Source organism: Canis lupus, chromosome 21, assembly GCF_011100685.1.
Source record: "Canis lupus familiaris isolate Mischka breed German Shepherd chromosome 21, alternate assembly UU_Cfam_GSD_1.0, whole genome shotgun sequence".
NCBI lineage: Eukaryota > Metazoa > Chordata > Mammalia > Carnivora > Canidae > Canis > Canis lupus.
Genome location: NC_049242.1, coordinates 13,857,824 through 13,877,924, shown reverse-complemented (window position 1 = coordinate 13,877,924; position 20,101 = coordinate 13,857,824). Strand labels below are relative to the sequence as shown.

Sequence of the window (20,101 nt, the reverse complement as noted above, 5' to 3'; positions counted from 1 at the left end):
ATACAATAACCAAACTATATAGTTATGATAAATCATTCTGGGCCTGTCTCCTATCCCTCCCACCCCTCTAACCTGTACACTTCCCAATGAGTCAGTAAGATAAAATGACTCCGTCTAGACCAAATGAAAGAATGTATTAACATAATCCAACGAAAATGAAATAAAACAATCCAGAGTTGAGTGTTTTTTCACACTTGTAATAAGCTGGAAAAGTGTTTCAATTAGGTAAAACAACGACATAATGCAAAAAAACAAAAAAAAAAACAAAAAACAAAAAAACCTTCCATCATCCAGAATACTAAAGCCCTTACATACGACTAGAGACATTTTAATATATAACAGTAGAAACTAGGATACCATTCATTAGAAACCTCAAAATAGTCAAGAAAGTGTCAAGTACTCAGAGAAAACTCAAGAAGCCAAAATCTCAGAATGCAAACATCCTCTTACCCTAAATTGCAATTAACTACTCACATAGTTAATCATAATTTTTTCAAAGATACACAAGACAAATCAATGCATCTATTTAAAAAGACTACTCTTTATAGTTAAGGACTTTACATTAACTTTTGTATTCTACTCAGCAAGGTCTGCCTATACTCCAGATTAGCTCTCAAGTTCCAGGAAGTCAGTACAAACTCATGATAAGCTTTGTGATCCCTGATGGCCTGTTTATGTAATTCTACTCCACTAAATGTAATTCCATAGAATGTGTTCTTGATAATGTAAAGAATCTAATATTCCTTGATGATATACTATAATTCTCTTCTCCAGTGGTTACAATTTTTAAAAGGTATGCAAAGAACTGAGTATCACTCCCATGAAAGACAAAAAAAAAAAAAAAAAGTATAATTTTGTTCCAAAATTAACTTAGTCTCATGTATTTCTATTAAGTCTTTCAAGGATTCCAGAGAATCTTTTCATATCTCCATTTCTGGAAAGTGAAATCAGTATAGAAGTAATTTGGGAACTTGAAAATGGCATTCATTTTTTTCAGCAGATGCCAAATTTTTGACCGACATGGCTCCCACAATTACTTTGTTACCATCAGTCCAGTCAGTTAACAGGTTGTAGGAAAAGATTCTTTTTGCAGACACTGCTAAGCTGTTTAAAGAGAAGAGAGAGAGATTAATTTAGTGATTACAAAATGCACAAATATTTAAAATATTTCGAACACTTTTTGTTGGATTATATCAGAGGTGTGACTACATTTTAACAAACGTGGACTTTTTAGTTAGGACTGGTCAAGAAAGTGCAGAAACAGTAAGTCAATATGATAGAAATAGAAGGTCAATATGATGTGTTAGTTCAATTAATGTATGAATTCCTGTCACCATCAGAAGACAAATATCAAAACACTACCTCTTTACACTAATTCTGTATCATTTTGCCAAAGAGGCAATTAGGGAAGAAGGGGGGAAGAAAAAAAAAAAAAGGGTTCCCCAAATACTAAGTTGTTTTCAACCTCTAAAGTAGAGCCAAACCTTAAAATTTCAAAACAATCCACATTATATGCCAAAAAATCTCCTTTATCCAACTATCAATCATTCAGAACACAATTTTCTAAAAATAGTAAGACAACAATTTCATATTAATCATAACTTTTTAATTAACAAGTAGTGAATAGGACACTTTAAGATATTGTTTACTACATACTGAAATCAACAGATCTGTTGTAAATTCAGAAACCCAAACATTTACAGTAAAATGTGCTTACACATAAATATGATCAAATTTATTTAAAGCCCCTGTTAGATAGGTCCTAAATACATGCAATACCATGTAAAAACAAGACCATGAAGTTGATGTAAAAAAATGACAAAAATCACTAAGTCACCAAAATTAGAAAGAAAAAAAAAAAAAAGAATGAAATGGAAACTAAGGAAAGACAGTTAAAACATAAGAAGCCTAACAAAGCAGCTTTAAAAATAGGTGATACTAATCTCCATTTTCAAAAGTTCTTAATCAAGTATTTCCAAAAACTGCCATTTATAAAATGACATCCTAAAAATCTACACTTGGAATTTTCAAAGCATCCCACTTCAGAAAGCTTTGATTACTGTTTCTCCCCAGCCCCGAACTTCAAATGATGCAGGAAAAGCACTGACATTAGAAGAAAATATTCCAAGGGAATGGTATTTTAGAAAAACACACTTACTGCTTCCAGAACCTTTTAAGACCCACAGTCAGCATTAACAACAATCATTTTTCCTATTTTCATCCATTATTTTCCAATGTCATGTTAGAGATGAATAAATTCTTTGAGCCCATAACTGAAAGATCAACAAACCTGGTTTTATTATGACACCGTATTTTTGTCATTGGTACTGCACAAAATTATATACAAAGAAATATATACAAAATGTTCAAGTATTAATTAAATTTCAATTCAAGGCTTCTGTTTCAAAAAGCTACATTTAACATATTCCATAGATAGCACAAATTAGTCATTTCAAATAATTTTTCCAACTACTTTTGGTTTTTATATATATATGTATATATATATAATTCAGTAGGCACTAAAAATCCATGCAGCTGCATTGTGAGGGGCTTGCTCCTGCACTTAGGAATAAGCAGGTTCATCACTCCAGGCTGTGAATTTGGTACTACCCATTCATGCTCAAGTGCAGATGATTTTACAAAATATGCTGTAATGCACTGGAAACCAGAGACCAAAGTTAGGTCTCAAATCATGTTATCTAGCAACAAAACATTTACAGTTCTGCAAGAACAAGGATTCCATTTTTATAACCAAATAACAACAAAATAAAACATGTGTAAGATAACTTACATCTTTGGACTGCTGGAAAATACTTTTTAATTATGAACATTTTAAAATAAAAAGACAGCAGAAGCCCTGAAATTACCTCTTTTTCCTCATTTCTTATACTACCTTTTAAAATAAAGCAGGAAATGTGGCCAGCAGCTGGTCCCGTCTCTTCTGCCCCAACAGCTGTATCCACTTTAGCACAAAGAAAAACAAGGATGCTAAATATGTATATACTTTATCAAACAGTGATGTTTCACAAAGAATTTCTTAATGCCTCTTACACTGAAGGACACCGTAACTCAATCTATACAACTGGACAATGGATAATACAGTACTTCAAGGGAAGAGTATGTCCCATCTTTGGAAAGTGTCGATCGTGTCCTTAAGTAGCCAGAACCAGCCAATTTAAAAAAATTATTTTTAAAAAGGACAAAAACCTTAAAATAAGGAGAGTAGTAAGATTCTTTGTGAAGCCTCACTTTACATGTTTTCATTCACATTTCACAAACCTTCAATTTATCTAATCATACATAAATTTAACCTAAAATTTTAATACAACAAAAGTAAAGGTGTTCAACAATTTATTTATAGTCAGTGATAGGGTAATCACTGTGCTGGTCCTCAAAGAAACATTTCATTAACCACTCTTATTCCTCCTTCAATTAATTAACACAGAGATGCATGTTAATTTCCAACTTTTTAAATGGTGAGATTAAAATCTTCTCATCCGAATAGATTGTATTTCTAGATCTCCTACTGAAAACTAAAAGGCATACCCAAATAGTTAAGATATTTCTGTCATCTTCAGCAAAGTTAACTATCACATTTGTGCAAGCCCCAAATACTTATTGTCAACCTCTAAAAAGTTGCTCTAAAATTGGAATTCCAATTTGCACCTTGTACAACTCGGAACTTCCATTCAACTTCACCTGTTTGACTGTCTCCAAACTGTATCTCTATTAGCAGCTTTCAGTGTACAGTTGGAACCGATGTCATCCAAGGCCATGTCCACACTGGGGACAGAAGAGCTAGGTACACGCAAGTCTGAACAAGGGGACACATTAACAGCTATTTCAACCAGAAGAAGCATCTTAAATACATTACTGACCAGCACAAGTCTGTTTCCAGGGTGGACAGGGCCCAAATTAGACTTCCCCTCCCACCTTCCAAAAAAAAAAAAAAAAAAGAAAAAGAAAAGAAAAAACCCACACACACACACACACACAAATTGAGATGTTGCCCATTAAAGTAGACTAAGCAGCAGAGCATGAGCGTTACGTGAAGAGATGGATCCTTACCAGGTTGTGAGGCGGGAACGACTGTTCTGTAACCCCTACAACGGAGCCTGGCAGGAAGGAAATCACCTAAAAAAGAAACTGTCAGAGAGATTTAATAGTCACATGTTATCATTAGGAGTTGGTTACAGTGTCACATTCATGCTTTTAGCTAAACACTTAACGATTCAATATTACTTTTTCCTCCTCTGAAATGTGTCCAGTGAAGATGTCCCACTAAGGTGTTTTACATGGTGTAAGGGAGTTGAAAGGGGTAAACGCGGATAAAGAGCAGATTACTTGACCCTACATTTTAAGAGAAGACGACGCCTTCCGGGCGCACGCCGAGCAGAACTCCACCGACACCTTATCCTTGTCCACATGAAGACACACTCCTCCCGCCGAGTCGTCCTCTTCCAGCAGGTCCTGCTGCTGCTGCTGCTGCTGCTGCTGCTGCTGCTGCTGCTGCTGCTGCTGCTGCTTTCCCACGGGCAGAGCGTAGTCATGGTCACCGGCGGGCGAGTCTCTGAAGAGCGAGGTGGTCAGCCGCAGTCCCACGCCGCTCAGCCGGCTCAGCAGGCGAGCCAGTCCGGTCTCGTTGGCCAGGACGGCCCGTAGGTAGCGACTCTCCTCCTGCAGTGCCTGCACGCGCTTGCCCAGCTCCCGATTCTCGGCCCGCAGCTCCTGGTTCTCGGCTGCCAGACCGCGGACTCGACTCTCCAGCCCCATCACGTACTCCTTCTTCTTCAGCCGATTTAGACGGGCAGCAGCCGCCGCCGCCTTCCGGGGACTCTTTGTCGCCGCCTGGTTGCTGTCGTTGCCGCCACTGCCGCCGCCGCCGCCTCCTGGGGACTTTCTCCGCCTCTTTTCGCCGCTGCCACTGTCACTGCCGCTGCTGCAGCCTCCGATGCCGTTTAACAGCCTCTGCAGCAGGTCGGAAAAGCGCTGCATCTCGGCGGCCGCGGCCTCGTCGTCGTCGTCCCCTCTCCACAGGCCGCCGCTGTCGGAGCCTCCGCCGGACGAGGAGAGGGGCCCGGGCGAGCTGAGCCCGGGCTCCAGGTGCCAGTCCGGTTGCCGGGGGTCCAGCAGATCCGCCAGTTCCAGCCCGGACAGAAAGTCCATGTCCTCCGTCTCCTCCCCGGGGACGCTGGCGATCGCCTCCTCCTCCATCTCCTCGGGCGAGGGCGCGCGCACGGCCACGCCGCCGCGGCCCCCCCTCCCGGCCTCAGAGTCGCCCTCGTCGCCCCGCGGCTGCCTGCGGCCGGGAGATCCGGCCGCCGCCGCCTCTTCCTCCTCCGCCGCCGCCGCCGCCGCCGCCGCCGCCGCCGCCGCCGCCGCCCGGGTCAGGTCCGGGGGCAGCAAGCAAGTCGCGGCCGGAGCCGGGCTCTCGCTGCGGGTTGGGGAGTCGCTGCCCGAGGCCGCCAGCAGTTTGGTCAGGCTATGCCTCATGGGGCCCAGCGGCGGGCGGGCCCACGTAGGCCCCGGCCCCTCAGACCGGGCCTCGCGGGCCCCCAGGACCCCAGACCCCAGCGCGCGGGGCCCGGGAGCTGGCCAGAGCGAAACGGAGGGGAAGGGCCGAGTCGCCGCCCGCCCCACTCGGCTGGTCGACCCCCCGCGCCGGGGCGGGGGGAGGGATGGGAGAGCGAAGCGCCGCGGCCCCGCAATGACTCGACCGCGCCACCCAGACAACGGCCTGGCCGGAAGTCAGTCGATCTCACCCAGCCCCTCCCACGGCGTTTCGCGCGCCCCTGGGCTCTAGTATCGCGAGAGTTCAGTGAGGTCTCAGCGGGAGTAGTTGCAGAATTTCAGTGATGTCATAGTCCGCAAGCGGCAAGAATAACAAATCCCGAGGTTATTGATAAGTGGTCTACTCTCTCCGCCCTCGCTTCTCAAGCCTCCGTGTTCAAACTTCCACTTCCAGTGAAACCACTCTCGCACAGACTCGGTCTTCGCCACTCCAGATTTATGAATAACCTTAAAGCTCTCCTGCGTTTCCCTGGAATTTCATGACGGCTGATCAGACACCGCTTGAAGTTGCTCCTTTCCCTTCCGTTTGTTACACAAGAGCCTTTCACTCAAACACAGAGTAGTAGGGGGGGAAAAGAGGGAAATGAGTCATTCGTACGTGATTTGATTTTTTCAAGTTTTTATTATAATAATTTAATTAAAATGTCTAAGCCATTTCTATGCATTTTCTAAACAAACAAAAAGGTTTTGTCCTTGTCTTTAAAGAGGTTGCAAACCCACTTCCTGTGTGTGTTCTGTAGTGGGCGTGAATGTGAGCATGTGTGGGTTCACACGTGTGTCAGTGTTTTTGTACTATCACTACCTCACGGTTTTAGTGATGGTTGTACTGCTGGTTGTGTTAACACAGGACGTTTTGTTGAGTGAATCGTGTGTGTGATTTTTTTCCTGTTTGTTTTATCCGGGGGTTCATGAAACTGACAGATTTTTTTTTTTTTTTTCCTGAAAAGGACTACTACCAGTTTCCAAATAGAGTATTTTCTGGTTTTTCCTGAATGAGCCTGATTTTGTTGCTGTTTTTCATCTATCTGGTTAAAAACAGTACTCTGAAAATCCCTGTGGTGGGGTTGAACAGCCCTCTTGCATTCTTTTCTCTGTTGTGTTGGCAATTTTATGAATGTGCTTAGTTTTTAAATGTTTTTAAATGTTTTTGTTTACATTTTATATTTTACTTATTCTGGTCAGTGTTTCAGGATCATATTTTCTTTGACATCGACTTTACTTGAAATCAAAACAAATTCTAGTTTTAAAAGTAGATATTGACATGGGCTACATTACAGAGGCAAACTCTTCTCATTAGAACACTAAGGTTTCAACTAAATTTCTTCCAAGTTCTTTAGGAATTTCAGAAGTTTTTCCCTCTTAAGTCTACATATACACTCTTGTGACAATGTTGTGGTCTCTTTCCATACTAAAATTTAACAAGAGAGATACATCTCCATCTGGTAGAGTATATAATTCTTTGAAAAAGTTTTAACATAAGGTTTTATTGATTCATTTTAAAAATATTTAAAGCATATTTTCTTTTTTTTTTTTTTAAGATTTTATTTATTTATTCATGACAGACACACAGAGGGAGAGAGAGAGAGGCAGAGACACAGGCAGAGGGAGAAGCAGGCTCCATGCAGGGAGCCCCATGTGAGACTTGATCCTGGGTCTCCAGGATCAGGCCCTGGGATGGAGGCGGCGCTAAACCGCTGAGCCACCCAGGCTGTCCTGAAGCATATTTTCTAAATTTAACTACAATAGTATCTACAACAATTTCTAATGGCTTGCATAAGAAAATTACCATTTGAGAAGAATGTGTTAGGGAGTATAAATGCAGAATATGAAATCAAAGATAATGATTCCCAAAATCAGATGTATGAAAATACTACTCAGAGAGTAATGAATAAGTAAATTACCCAGAGATAGTTCTGCAGATCTCTGTAACGTTGAACATCAAAATTCTAGCAAACACCTATAGTGGTTCTAGTGATAGTTGGACCATAATAGAGTCTCTAAATTTAATCCCCATAGAAAATTAAAGTATCAATCTCTTTCTTTTTTTTTAAGATTTTATTTATTTATTCATGAGACACACACACACACACACACACACACACACACACACACACACACACACACACACACACATAGAGAGAGAGAGGCAGAGACACAGGCAGAGGGAGAAGCAGGCTCCATGCAGGGAGTCTGACGTGGAACTCGATCCCACGTCTTCAGAATCACACCCTGGGCTGAAGGTGGCGCTTAAACCGCTGAGTCACCCGGGCTGCCCCCGTCTCGCTCTTTTTTTTTTTTCCTTTCCCCAATCTCTTTCTTTAGAAGCTTTACTGCATAGGAAATTGCTTCACTGAAATATTCAAATGTTTTTGATAACCACAGTTTTATGTCTTTTATCTGTGCACAATAGAAAAATATATATCAATTTTAAAATTTTCCAAATATTTCACAGAATAGTTTCCACTCTAATACTACCCAATACGCAGACCAAACAATTCAACAATTAACATTTGCCATATAAAAATGTTTGTAAAAATTATATATACTTTTTTTTTTTGCTGAATCATCCTAAGGTTGCAGACAGGATACATCACTCCAACATACTTAAGTATGTATCTCTAAGAATAAGAACATTCTCTTTCATAATCATAACACTGTTATTAGGTCTTGAGAAAATTAACATTTACTAATATTATCTATTATCCATGCCATATTCAAATTTCCTCAGCTTCCTTCAAAATAATCTTTTATAGTAGATACTTTCTTTTGAGCCAGGATCCAATCAAGGGTTACTTATTGCATTCAGTTATGTTTTTGTAAAGTTTTTTTCCCTATTTCTCAATCTAGAATTGTCCCTTCTACCTTTTAGCTTTTCTTAATATTGTTTTTTTGAAGAGACAAAGGCAGTTGTCTTAAAAAACGCACCACATTCTGGATGTCTGTTTCCCCTTGGTGTTATCTAGTTCCTCTACTCCCACAGGGTATTTGATATTCGAAGCAGTTCATACGTACATTGTTTCATACAATGAAACAAAAAAATTCAAAATTTTTAATAGTAAGGCCAGCGAAAATATAGATGAAATAGGAAGACAAGACATTCCAAAAGGGGGTGAAAGTTTGCATTGGAATACAATAGACATACAATCTTACAGTTCCTCAAGTAGAACTTCCCTGGCAAATCAAAAGGAGAAACTTTCCTTTGCTCATAAGTAGACTTTATATGATAAATTCCATAGCCACTTTTCTAGTTGGTAGGTCTTAAGAAACTTCTCCCTAGTGTACTCTGCAAAGTAGCAAATAGTCTCAATGAATAGCTACGTTTATATGGTTGTTTCTTAGAGGGATAGAAAGCTAGTTCCAGAAAAGTTGGACACAGATAGATCCCAAATATCCAGAACAGTACCTGCCACAGCTTAGGCTTCAATAAATATTTGTTGAATAAATAAATAAAGAAGATCTCCAGTTTCAGCTGAAGGCCTAACATAAAGCTCAACTAAATGAAAATGATTCTGCAAGGGGCAAAAATAAATATGACCTACGGTATATAGAAGAATAAAAAGAGAAAGAAACTTCCAGAAAACTTTATAAAATTTTCCAAGTTCAAAAAGAGATGGAATTTTCATGGAAATTGCACTAAATTTATTAGTTTATTTTTCCAAGTTATATGATGCATTTTTTGCTCCTGGGCTGGATTATTTCTTCTTTTATATTTTCCAAATGATTATTGTTGCATAGGAAAGCTTTTGATCTTTCTTTTGTTAAATTGTTTACTGATTATTCCACTGAACTTTCTTAACAGTTTTTATTTTCAGCTTAGTCATTCAAATTTTCCTGGTAGACAATTATATCACCTTATTTTATATAATGACAATTTTGCCTCCTCCTCTGCAATACTTTTCATTATCTTGACATAATGAAATAGTTCTTCCACCTTGATGTTAAATAATACTGTCAATAGCCAACTTTCTTGTCTTATTTCTGACTTTAACAGGAAATGTCTCTGGTGTCTCGCTGTTAATTTTTTTAAAGGCTTTATTTATTTATTTATTTATTCATTCATTCATTCATTTATTCATTTATTCATTTATTCATGAGAGATACAGAGAAAGAGGCAGAGACACAGGCAGAGGGAAAAGCAGGCTCCCTGCAGGGATCACAACAGGAGCCAAAGGCAGATGCTCAACCACTTAGTCACCCAGGCGCCCCTGTTAATTTCAAATGGGTATTTTTTTTTTTATTAGGTTAAGCTCAGTTGCAGGAAAGAGAAACCAATCTGGCTATTTTAAGCAGAAAAGTTTCTAATACAGAGAATGCGTGCTTATAGTCATTGGAAGGACTGGAGGAATGGGCACTAGGCTGGGAGATCAAGAATGCCTCTCAGTACAAAGTGGCCAAACAGGCCTGATAGGGACCTGGTATCTCTGCCCCAATTGGGAACATGGTAAAATAGAAAACTGGAATTTAGCTCCCAAGTGCACGGCTACTGCCCAAACTCTCAACCCCATGTATTATTTATTGTGGGCTAACACATTACCCAAAATCTAAAAACAACAACAAATATTTGTTTATTGTTGTGGCTTAAACCCACAATAAGCATTTATTTTCTCTTGAAGTTCTTATTGGTCAGAAATTTTCAAGTGATTTGGCTACCCAGTCTGGCTCTGGAATTTTCGTGGAATTCAATCATATTTTGGCTGGGGATGCAGTCATCTGTGGGCTTGACTGGGGCTAGAGATCCACCTTCAAGATGGCTAGAGGAAGCTTCAGCTCCTCTTCCATATGGGCCTCTTTATGGGTTGCGTGAATGTCTACGCTACATGATGGCTGGCTTCCACCAGAGTGAATGATCCAAGACATCAAGGAAGCAGCTGCAATGTCTTTTATGGCCTGGTCTTAGAAGTCACATATGTTCACTTCTGTAATATTCTATTGTTCACAGTGTCAGACCTTACTCACTCTGAAGACCACACAAGGATTGAATACTGGGAGACAAGAACCATTAGGTGCTATCTTGGGGGCTGACTACCATATCCCATAAAACTAGTAAATGAATATAAGGATGCTGTTGCAGAAAAACACAGTGTTTCCAAGAATATGTTTGGCAGCAACAACAGCCAAAGAAAACAGGGGGAAAGGGCCTGTGCCTTATCTGCATCTTCCTAATATAACTGCAGAAGAGTCTGGCAAATATAGTTTGCTTCTGTGTTTCTTTTGTTTCAGCTTTCCTATTTTTGTAATATGGAGAAAACACATCAAAAGAGGGATTGAAATAGATAACAACTACCAATCTATCAAGTCCTCTACAAAGACCAGGACTTTGTGGTACTTCAGGACCAATACGTGCATTTATTGGATTTTCTATAGCAGAGGATTGGAGCAGAGATGGTAGCAAATGCAGGGAAATCAGAGTTGGAGCATAGTGCGACAGAGGCCAGAATGCTCATTTTAATCTAGTTTGCCTATTCACCCATGAAGTATAATCTTCATAAGACCATGAGAAGGTTTTACTGAGTGAAAATTGAAGACTCAGGGATTGACAGTGTTTGACCACTGTAGGATTATGTTTACAAGCACTGCATATTTGCATGGATTATGTGCAATTCCCAGTGTGCTCGCTATATTTCCATTCCTTTGTTTTCTACTCAAGAAAGCATTTCTGAATGCAAATGAATGAAAATTACACTATTGTGGACTAATCTGGTATGTCTCCCAACTAATCAAGCAACTGAAGTTGAGAATTACTGCTTTTAGGGGAAGGGACAACAGGTGTAGAAGTTTCAGGATTAGAGATTTGGAAGGGCAAAAGCAGCACTTTTCATGCTCTAATAGGAAGAACTCCATTTCTCATCTCTCACCCCAGGAACCCCAGAGCCAGAACTTGGCTGAGCTGCCCTAGTTTCCCATTGCCAATTCCAAGTTATTTCTCTTCTTCCTTCCTTCAGAAACCTCAGCTCTTTTTCAATTTAATTTTTTGAGTATTGAAAATTTGCAGTCATACACAAAAGAAAATAATGAATCTCAATATACTTCTCCTCCAGATGTAAGCATTATCAAGATTTTGCCATACTTGCTTAATCTCCCTGCCTTGTTTTGCTCAAGTACTGTGAGGTAAAAATTCTAGAAATCATGTCATTTTATCCTTACATGTGTCAGTATGCATTTTTAACTGTAAGGTCATTTTTTTTTCCCTACGACAACAATGTCATGGTTGTAACCAGTAGTATTATTATGGATTTCTTGGTATCATTTGAACCCAGTCACTATTCAGTTATTCCACAAATTTCTATCTACAGATGACTTGATTGATTCAGGATCCAAACAATTCTATAGATTCCATTTGCTTGTATGTCTTTAAATCTCTTTTCATCTAGGGCAGCGTCCCTTCTATCTTTTATCCCCAGTGCCATTTGACTGAAGAAACCAAGCCATTTGTTTTTGTTGAATGTCCCATATTCTAGATTTGTTTGTTTGCTTTCTTATGGTGCCATTTTACTTTTCTTCATTAGCCCCATCCATCCTGTAAGCGAGAAATTAGTTTTCAAGGGTTAGTTCACTTCAGGTTCAACATTTATGGCCAGAATATTTCCTAGAAGGCACCACTCTTCATGATGCATCCTATGACATGTGAATGTTTAACTATCCTGTTTTTTTTATAATAAATTTATTTTTTATTGGTGTTCAATTTGCCAACATACAGAATAACACCCAGTGCTCATCCCGTCAAGTGCCCCCCTCAGTGCCCGTCACCCATTCACCCCCACGCCCCTATCCTGTTTTTAGTAATGCTAAGAATGACGGATGTTTTCAAATGGTGACACTAATTCCTCCTCCATTGTAAAATTGTCCCTTAACCTTTCTCCTAATAGTTTTGTCTAATGATGATCAATACCTGACTAAATTATTTCCCTAGGGGTTACAAAATAATGCCTCTTAAATTCTTTTATTTCTTTAATTACCTGCAGTTCTGTGAAAAACAACTTCATCTCAGCACATATGGGCCATATTGTCACCCTAATATACAGGGAACAGGAAAAGTAAGATAATCCCTTTTAATAGCTACTTTTCGGTTAGTGACAAATGAGCTTTGCGCTTGTTGTTTTCATTATTGTTGTTTGTCTTTTGGGTGTATCATAATGAACTCATAGATTTTAAAATATTTAGTTTGTTTCACTTAATTGCAGTTATTTTTGTACTCCAATTACTCATCTTTAGCCATTGGGAATCTCTCCAACTTGGTTCTCATGTCTTGTTAAGAGAACTGTTAGTGGTTGACAGTTGATTTGCTTTTTGATACAACTAATCATATCAGGTTCATTGTGTACATTTCCACCTCCAGATCTGGAATTAGCCCTTTTTCCAAAGAGTCCTTCTTCCTTTTAATGGAAAATAGTTTTTGGAGGTTGCAAAGTGGGCCTGAGGGATGGTCATACCAAATTGTCGCTGAATTTAGGCCTTTCAGTTGACAGAGCTGGGATATGTGTATTTTTTTTAAAGAAAAATACTGATATTTTTAATTCAAATTTAATATCAAATACTTTGCTTTTTGGTATCTTAATTTTTACACTGAAAATTTTGTCCATAGCAACACAAAATAATTAGTTTTGCTTTAGCTTCTCTGTCTCATTCTCTCTCATACACATTATACATATCTCTTATATGATATAGCTTCAAAATGGTTTTAAAATATAATAGTTTTAAAATAATGCCAATATTACAGCTAACCATAAACCTAATAAATAACATTTGCTAAGATGTCGTTTTGATTCTATTTCTCCTCAGAATATCGCCTATAAGGATATTCATTTAAAAAGCTGTTTTCTAGATTTGGATGATTCTTTTCTCTCTAGGGTTACACCAATGTGAAATTCATGCCATCTTCTGGTCATTTGTCTCACTCACTGAAAGTTTCAGCTTTCAGTACAAAGTCCCCCCAGTAAGTGATGGGATTTGAATCCAGACAGTCTGATGCCAGTGCACTCCTCCACTCACTACACTAATAGTGTGGTTGTTTGCTGATCACAGATCTAGGTTTTCAAAAGATCTAGTGGAAGGATTTGAATGGGGATAGGGGCGGGGCGAGGACTGAGCTGGATTATGAAGGCTCAGACCTCTGACAGGGACCGAGGTAAACATGGATAGGAGTATAATGAGATTAATCTGGCCACAGAGTCTCTGGTAAGAGTCTACTGTGCCTGCTTAGCCTGCAGCTTTGGATGGTGTGACTACTAGGAAGGGCAGTTTCTTTCTTTTTCTTTTTAAAAGATTTTATTTATTTGAGAGAGAGCATGAGCAGAGGGAGGATAAGAAGCAGGCTCCCCATTGAGCCAAGAGCCAGATGTGGGGTTCAATCCCAGGACCCTGAGATCTTGACCTGAGCCAAAGCCAGACATTTAACTGACTAAGCCACCCAGGTGCCCCTGAAAGGCAGTTTCTTACCAGGAACAGAAAGTACTATGAAGGCTGTCAAGCTACTGTACTCTTGTATTTTCCTCATCTCTTCAGTGTGCAATTCTTACACATTCAATAGGCTTTAGCTTAACTGCCACCAGCTGTCCTAACCTCTTCTACTTACGTTGGCAAACTCTGCTATGCACTCCCTTGTCCTATCCTTCAGCATTTTCCTCACCCACTAGGAGGCAAAATCAGTGAGGATAAGGTCTCTCTTTTTTTTTTTTAATTAATTTATTTTTTGTATTTTTTTAAACGATTTTATTTACTCATTCATGAGAGATACAGAGAGAGAGGCAGAGACACAGGCAGAGGGAGAAGCAGGCTCCATGCAGGAAGCCTGACGTGGGACTTGATCCTGGGTCTCCAGGATCACGCCCAGGGCTGAAGGCAGCGCTAAACTGCTCAGCCACCTGGGCTGCCCTGTATATTTTTTTATTGGAATTCGATTTGCCAACACCAAGTGCTCATCCCGTCAAGTGCCCCCCTCAGTGCCCGTCTCTGTCTTACATTGTGTCCAGGTACTTAGAACAGTACCTGGCCAATAAAAGGCCCTCAGTAAATATTTGTTAAATTAGTGAGGTACATTAGATTAATAACTTATTAAAATGGAAAAATCAGATTTTCTCTACCATCTCTTGTTTGTCTGGCACAATGAAAACCAGACTAAAAACTTTAAAATAGAAAATAGGCTAATATCTAAAATTCTTGTCTCACACAGACATATGAAAATCCATGAGAAAATACATTCAAATTTTAAATTCAGGAGAGAAATAGTAATCTTTAGGAGACATGCAGGGTAGAAAAAGAAATTGTCATTAGCCGTATGTTGTTGAACATTTGTGAAAGCAGCAGCTTTCAGCCGAATGGCCTGACCTAGATCTGTCAGGCCATATTTGGCTCTATATAAAATATGTCTTGTCTACTTAATTCTTGGAGAAAGAAAAATCTGCAGGCTTTTTGAGTCAACTACACCGAAATAGAGCTTACTAGGAAGTTAAAAGTTACATGGGAGATTCTTTGTTTTTAATTGTATTGTCTTTTTGAATAGGTAATACACTCAGATGGCTCAAAAGTCAAAATATATAAAATGGTATACACTGAGTTTCCTTCCCAGTCCTATTCCTCACTGTCCCAGTCCCCCTCCATACCACTGATAACTGCTTTTATTAATATTTCTTATTTTCGATATTTACTTAAGCAGATGGGAGCAAATATATGTTTGCATTCTTATTCCTTTCTGCACCTTATATAGAAGATCATATACTACAGATATTATTCTGCACCGTTTGTTTTTTTTACCCCTAAATGTATCCTGGAGATATTTCCGTGCTCATACATAGGATTTCATTTTTCTTTTCTTTTTTATATATTTGCAATGTATTCCAAAGTATGAAGGGCCTACCTTTTATTTAACCAGTGCCTTATTGATGGTATTTAAACTATTTCTGATCTTTTGCTATTGCAAACAATGCTGTAATGAGCAATCTCTAACATGAAAGGGAAGATTATTTTAGACGAGTACAAATATGAGTGGATTAGAGCATTCAATAGGCATAGTCTGGCAAATAGCTAAGACAAGTCCCTTTGTAGAACTGAGGAGTGAGGTGGTTGAGGAAGGGGACACTGTGGTCAATTGAATGTGTAATGAATGACCAGGAAGATCTGTCCCAGGGAAAATTCTTCTTGGATTAGTTTTTTTCAAGTGAGATAAACAGAAGATTTAGTGAGAACATCAGGTAGGGAGACACATCTGTACAGCCTTAGGTTCTTAAATTTTATTAGATGTTTTTCCTCTTTGGAAAATAATATCCAGCTTGTCTCTAGGGAGATGGACAAATGATTAGAAAAGCCACCTCCGGGCACCCCGGGTGGCTCAGTGGTTTAGCGCCGCCTTCAGCCAAGGGCCTGATCCTGGAGACCTGGGATCGAGTCCCATATCGGGCCCCCCTGCATGGAGCCTGCTTCTCCCTCTGCCTGTGTCTCTGCCTGTCTCTGCCTCTCTCTCTTTCTATCTCTATGTCTCTCATGAATAAATAAAAATCTTAAAAAAAGAAAAGAAAAGAAAAGAAAAGGAAAAGGAAAGGAGAGGAGAGGAGAGGAGAGGAGAGGAGAGGAGAGGAGAGGAGAGGAGAGGAGAGGAGAGGAAAGGAAAGGAAAGGAAAGGAAAGGCCACCTCCCTAAAATGCCAACTTTGTTTAGGAGGGCAGGATAAAAAAAGAATCCCTGCCTGAAAAGGTTCGGTTAGTCTAAGTAGATGTGGTACAGCAGGCACTGTTGATGGCCTACCCAGCACCTATCCCTCTCCATCCACAGGTATCTAGGTCAACAGGGACTGGATAGAACAGCAAGCACCCAGGCAGGTACTCCCTCCAACACTATTCTTAAATAACTATTTAACTTGTGGCATTTGGGTGGCTCAGTCGGCTGAACATCTACTCTTGATCTCAGGGTCATGAATTCAAGCACCATGTTGGGTTCCATGCTGGGAGTGGAGGTTACTTAAAAAATAAATAGGGGCATTCAGGTGGCTCAGTTGATTAAGAGGCTGCCTTTGGCTCAGGTCACGATCCCAGGGTCCTGGGATCAAGCCCCACCTGGGGCTTCCAGCTGGATGGGTAGCCTGCTTCTCCCTCTCCAGGGCTTGTGCTCTCCCACTCTGTCCCTCTCTATCTCATAAATAAACAAACAAACAAACAAGTAAATGTTTAATATAGCAGAGTCGGGAAGAAGTAGATTTTCTATTAATACTTTACTATAAACAAATTAACCTGAGTGTTCACTAACTGAAGCAGAGCCAGTATTTGTGAAAACATAAACCCAGTCAGTTCACTTTTTCACTAGCTCTCCTTCCTTTTCTAGCTATCATGATTTTTTTTTTTTTTGAACTAGACAAGTTCCTTAGAGGCACATTGAGGGAATTACAAAAATGTAATACAAAAGATCATACTATGTACACAGCACTATTCACACATTGGTTTTAAAATCTCTGTTCTGCTGGCTTTGTTTAGGGTTAGTGCTTGTGGATGTTACAGAAAAATTCACTAGCATTACAGATCTGCCTTAGAAAGGAGTTTTGTTGTTTTCCAAATTTCCCCTCAAGGGCAGTATTTCGGAGGCGGCCACTTTATACTTTTGTAATTTGTTCCTGTGATAAGCGTCATTTTACAGATCCGCATACCACAATAACTAAACTGGTTGCTCATCCTCAATCTGGCTGTGGGTCACAGATGAGATACAAGATAAGCACTGAAACAGTTGAATGCAAAGTGCTATGGAGCAGAGGGAAAAAAAAATTCGTTTTCTGAGGCTGGTGAGAAGGTAGTTCGTATAGTAGGGGAAAGCATGGAAATTTGAGCCAGAAAACAGGCTCAGCCACATAAATTGCCATGCCCAGTGCAAAAGGAGGACGTGTAAGTCCTTGTCACAAAGATTTCATAAGAATCTTGGGGTACTTGGGTGGCTCAGTTAAACCTCTGATCCTTGATTTCAGCTCAGGTCATGATCTCAGGATCATGAGATCAAGACCCATGTCAGGTTCCATATTGGGCATGGAGCCTACTTTGGATTTTCACTCTCTCCCTCTGCCCCTCCCCCACTCCCAATCACACGCTCGCTCTCTCTAGACAGTGACAGCAGAGCACTAAACCAAATGTGGGGCCACCATGCAAGTGACATACCTATGAGGCTGGCCCTGCTATAGAGAGTGGAGTTCAAACCTTTCTCCTCCCCCACCCCACCCCAAGCAAAGCTCCCTGGCTTTGGACAAGTCCCTCCCTGAATCTCACTTTTTTCATCTGTTAACAGTGATAAATGAACTTTCTTTGAAGACCTAGTATGTGGCTGAAATGAAAAGCATTTGACACATGATAGGTTCACATTCTTCTTACATTATTATTCCATATTTTGGGCTCTGGTGTGAAATGTTGGGGTTTGGGAACGGTCAAGGATTCTTGAGACGTCTTTGGTGCAAAATAGGTGGTTTTATTAAATCACGGGGACAGGATCTGTGGGCAAAATCTGCAGTGGGATTGTGGGAAGAGACTGATTATATATTTTTAAGTTGGGAATGCATTAGAGATCTTAAGTCTGTAAGAAATTTGGAAGCAAGGCTTCCAGGACCTTGCAGGACTAGCTGCTGTTAGGATAATGTCATTCACTACTGTCAAATAAAATCTTTTTCTTTTTTTCAAATAAAATCTTAATCATGAGATCCTTCAGATGTTTATCAGTGGACTATATGTTTGGAGGATGATTGCTAACATATATCTTGGTGGTGGATATAAAGGAAGTTTCCAAAGGGATTTTTTTATATGTTAAAGAAGACTTAAAGGATCCTGGAGGTCAGGCTAATTTCCAGCTAAGGTTACCTTTGCCTCTAGCAAAGTATTGAGGCAGTTGAGTTCCTGGAAGAAACTTACTCTCCTTGTTCCAAGTACTTGTCAATGGCTCTAAGTTGTAAGGAAGTTTAATTTTTCCTACATTTCTTTTACCTTTGTTCTCCACATTAGGCTGTTTGATTCAATTCTGTAGACATCCATCTTTGACCCTCTCTTCTGATTACTCACTTTCCTTTTACTATATTTCAAAAGGGTATTAGAATGATCAGGAAATAGTCAATAGCTAATCACTGATTACCCATAAAGTGGCAATTTCATATTGTACAACCTAATACAAATGCCTTAGCATGACTGAACAATACTGTCCTCAGACCTGGGCACATGAGACCCCTTCTTTGAGCCCATGTTCTAGGGGACATACGTCCCTGTGCCCCTACCTTACCCACCTCTCTGCACTCTTCTAGATGCACCCTTCCCCACCTAAAGAGGGTATCATGGGCTAAGCCCTCTACTAAGCCACTCTTCGATACCAGGACGCCTATTTCCGATTCCCACCTTGCCTCTGCCCAGGAGTTGCTGCTTCCGCAGAGATTGGGCACAAAATTTCAGCAAATTACACCACCTCCGGGCAACTTGTTGGGCTTGAGGGTGGAGGTTGGACAGGCACAAAGGGCTGGTGGGGATGGTGGTGGAAAGAAACGGATGCTGGCACGCATGCGCACCAGGCCTCATGCAAAGACGCCCAAACCCGGCTGGGAAAAGAGGGCTGATCTGTGTGGCTGTGTTTGTTCGCTTGCCCCCTCCACCCTTTTCTCCTCCTTTTATAAGGGGTCTGCCCAACTTTCAAGCCTCCCTGTGTTCTGTCCACAATTTACTCTTCCAGTCTTATCTGTAGACATGATTCTCTGAACCTCCAACTATGATGTCCCCCCAAAATAATATATATGTATACACACACACACACACACATTTTTAACTCTATGACTTTCTACTCCATTCTGTTCAAACCTTTCTTCCTTTTTTTTTTTTTTTTTAAGATTTTATTTATTCATAGAGACAGAGAGAGAGGCAGAGGGAGGAGCAGGCTCTATGCAGGAAGCCCCATGTGCAACTCGATCCCGGGTCTCCAGGATCACACCCCAGGCTGCAGGCGGCGCTAAACCGCTGGGCCACAGGGGCTGCCCCCTTTCTCCCTTTCTTACACTGGTGAAATTCTAATTCTTTAAGAACCAGCTTACATACCAACTCCTGTGTTAGTCACCCCTGTCATTCAATCCTCTCTACCTTCCTGAGCTTTACCCCAGGCAGAGTTAGCTGCTGTGTGTGTGTCTGTGATTTACCTGCTGTGATCTTATAAAGCTCTTGGGAAAACACATTACATTGTACGTAATTGCTTTTTGGCCCTAGACTTGACTGTGTGGGAGCTCTGACAGGGCAGAAAGGATGCTTCTTCATGCTTATTCTTGGCACTCAGTGGGGTGTTGTCATCAAAATCCCAGTTCTCCCAGTGATCAAGTGGCCTTGGGCAAATCCCAGTTTCCTCTTCTTTGAAATAGAAATAAACATAATGACCTTCTCAAATGGTAATTTAATCCTGTGGATTAAATAAGTAAAACAAGCCATTCAAAGTGCTTCACCACGATACATAGTATGAGCTCAATAAGGGATAGCTATAATTAAATTAGCTCCTATATTCTGATTCTTGGTAATGTGTAAGAGCAAGTAAATAGTCCTTTCAAGCC

General features: G+C 40.3%; 1 protein-coding gene across 1 annotated transcript; it reads right to left on the bottom strand.

Annotated features, from left to right (window-relative positions):
* Window positions 1-113: 113 nt before the first annotated feature.
* Window positions 114-5,755, bottom strand: CREBZF (CREB/ATF bZIP transcription factor). Its single transcript, XM_038568460.1, has 2 exons — window positions 5,371-5,755; window positions 114-5,337 (listed from the first exon to the last, which is right to left on the bottom strand). Exons 1-2 carry the CDS (start codon window positions 5,491-5,493, stop codon window positions 4,351-4,353), a joined length of 1,110 nt encoding a protein of 369 aa, XP_038424388.1. The 5' UTR covers window positions 5,494-5,755; the 3' UTR covers window positions 114-4,350.
* Window positions 5,756-20,101: the final 14,346 nt, after the last annotated feature.

Bases quoted from the DNA above. Each gene is read 5' to 3' on its own strand.
- CREBZF (XM_038568460.1), bottom strand. From the start codon at position 5,493: ATGAGGCATAGCCTGACCAAACTGCTGGCGGCCTCGGGCAGCGACTCC. The intron at 5,338-5,370 runs GCGGCGGCGGCG...GCGGCGGCGGAG, and splicing joins TGACCCGGGCGGCGGCGGCG to GAGGAAGAGGCGGCGGCGGC.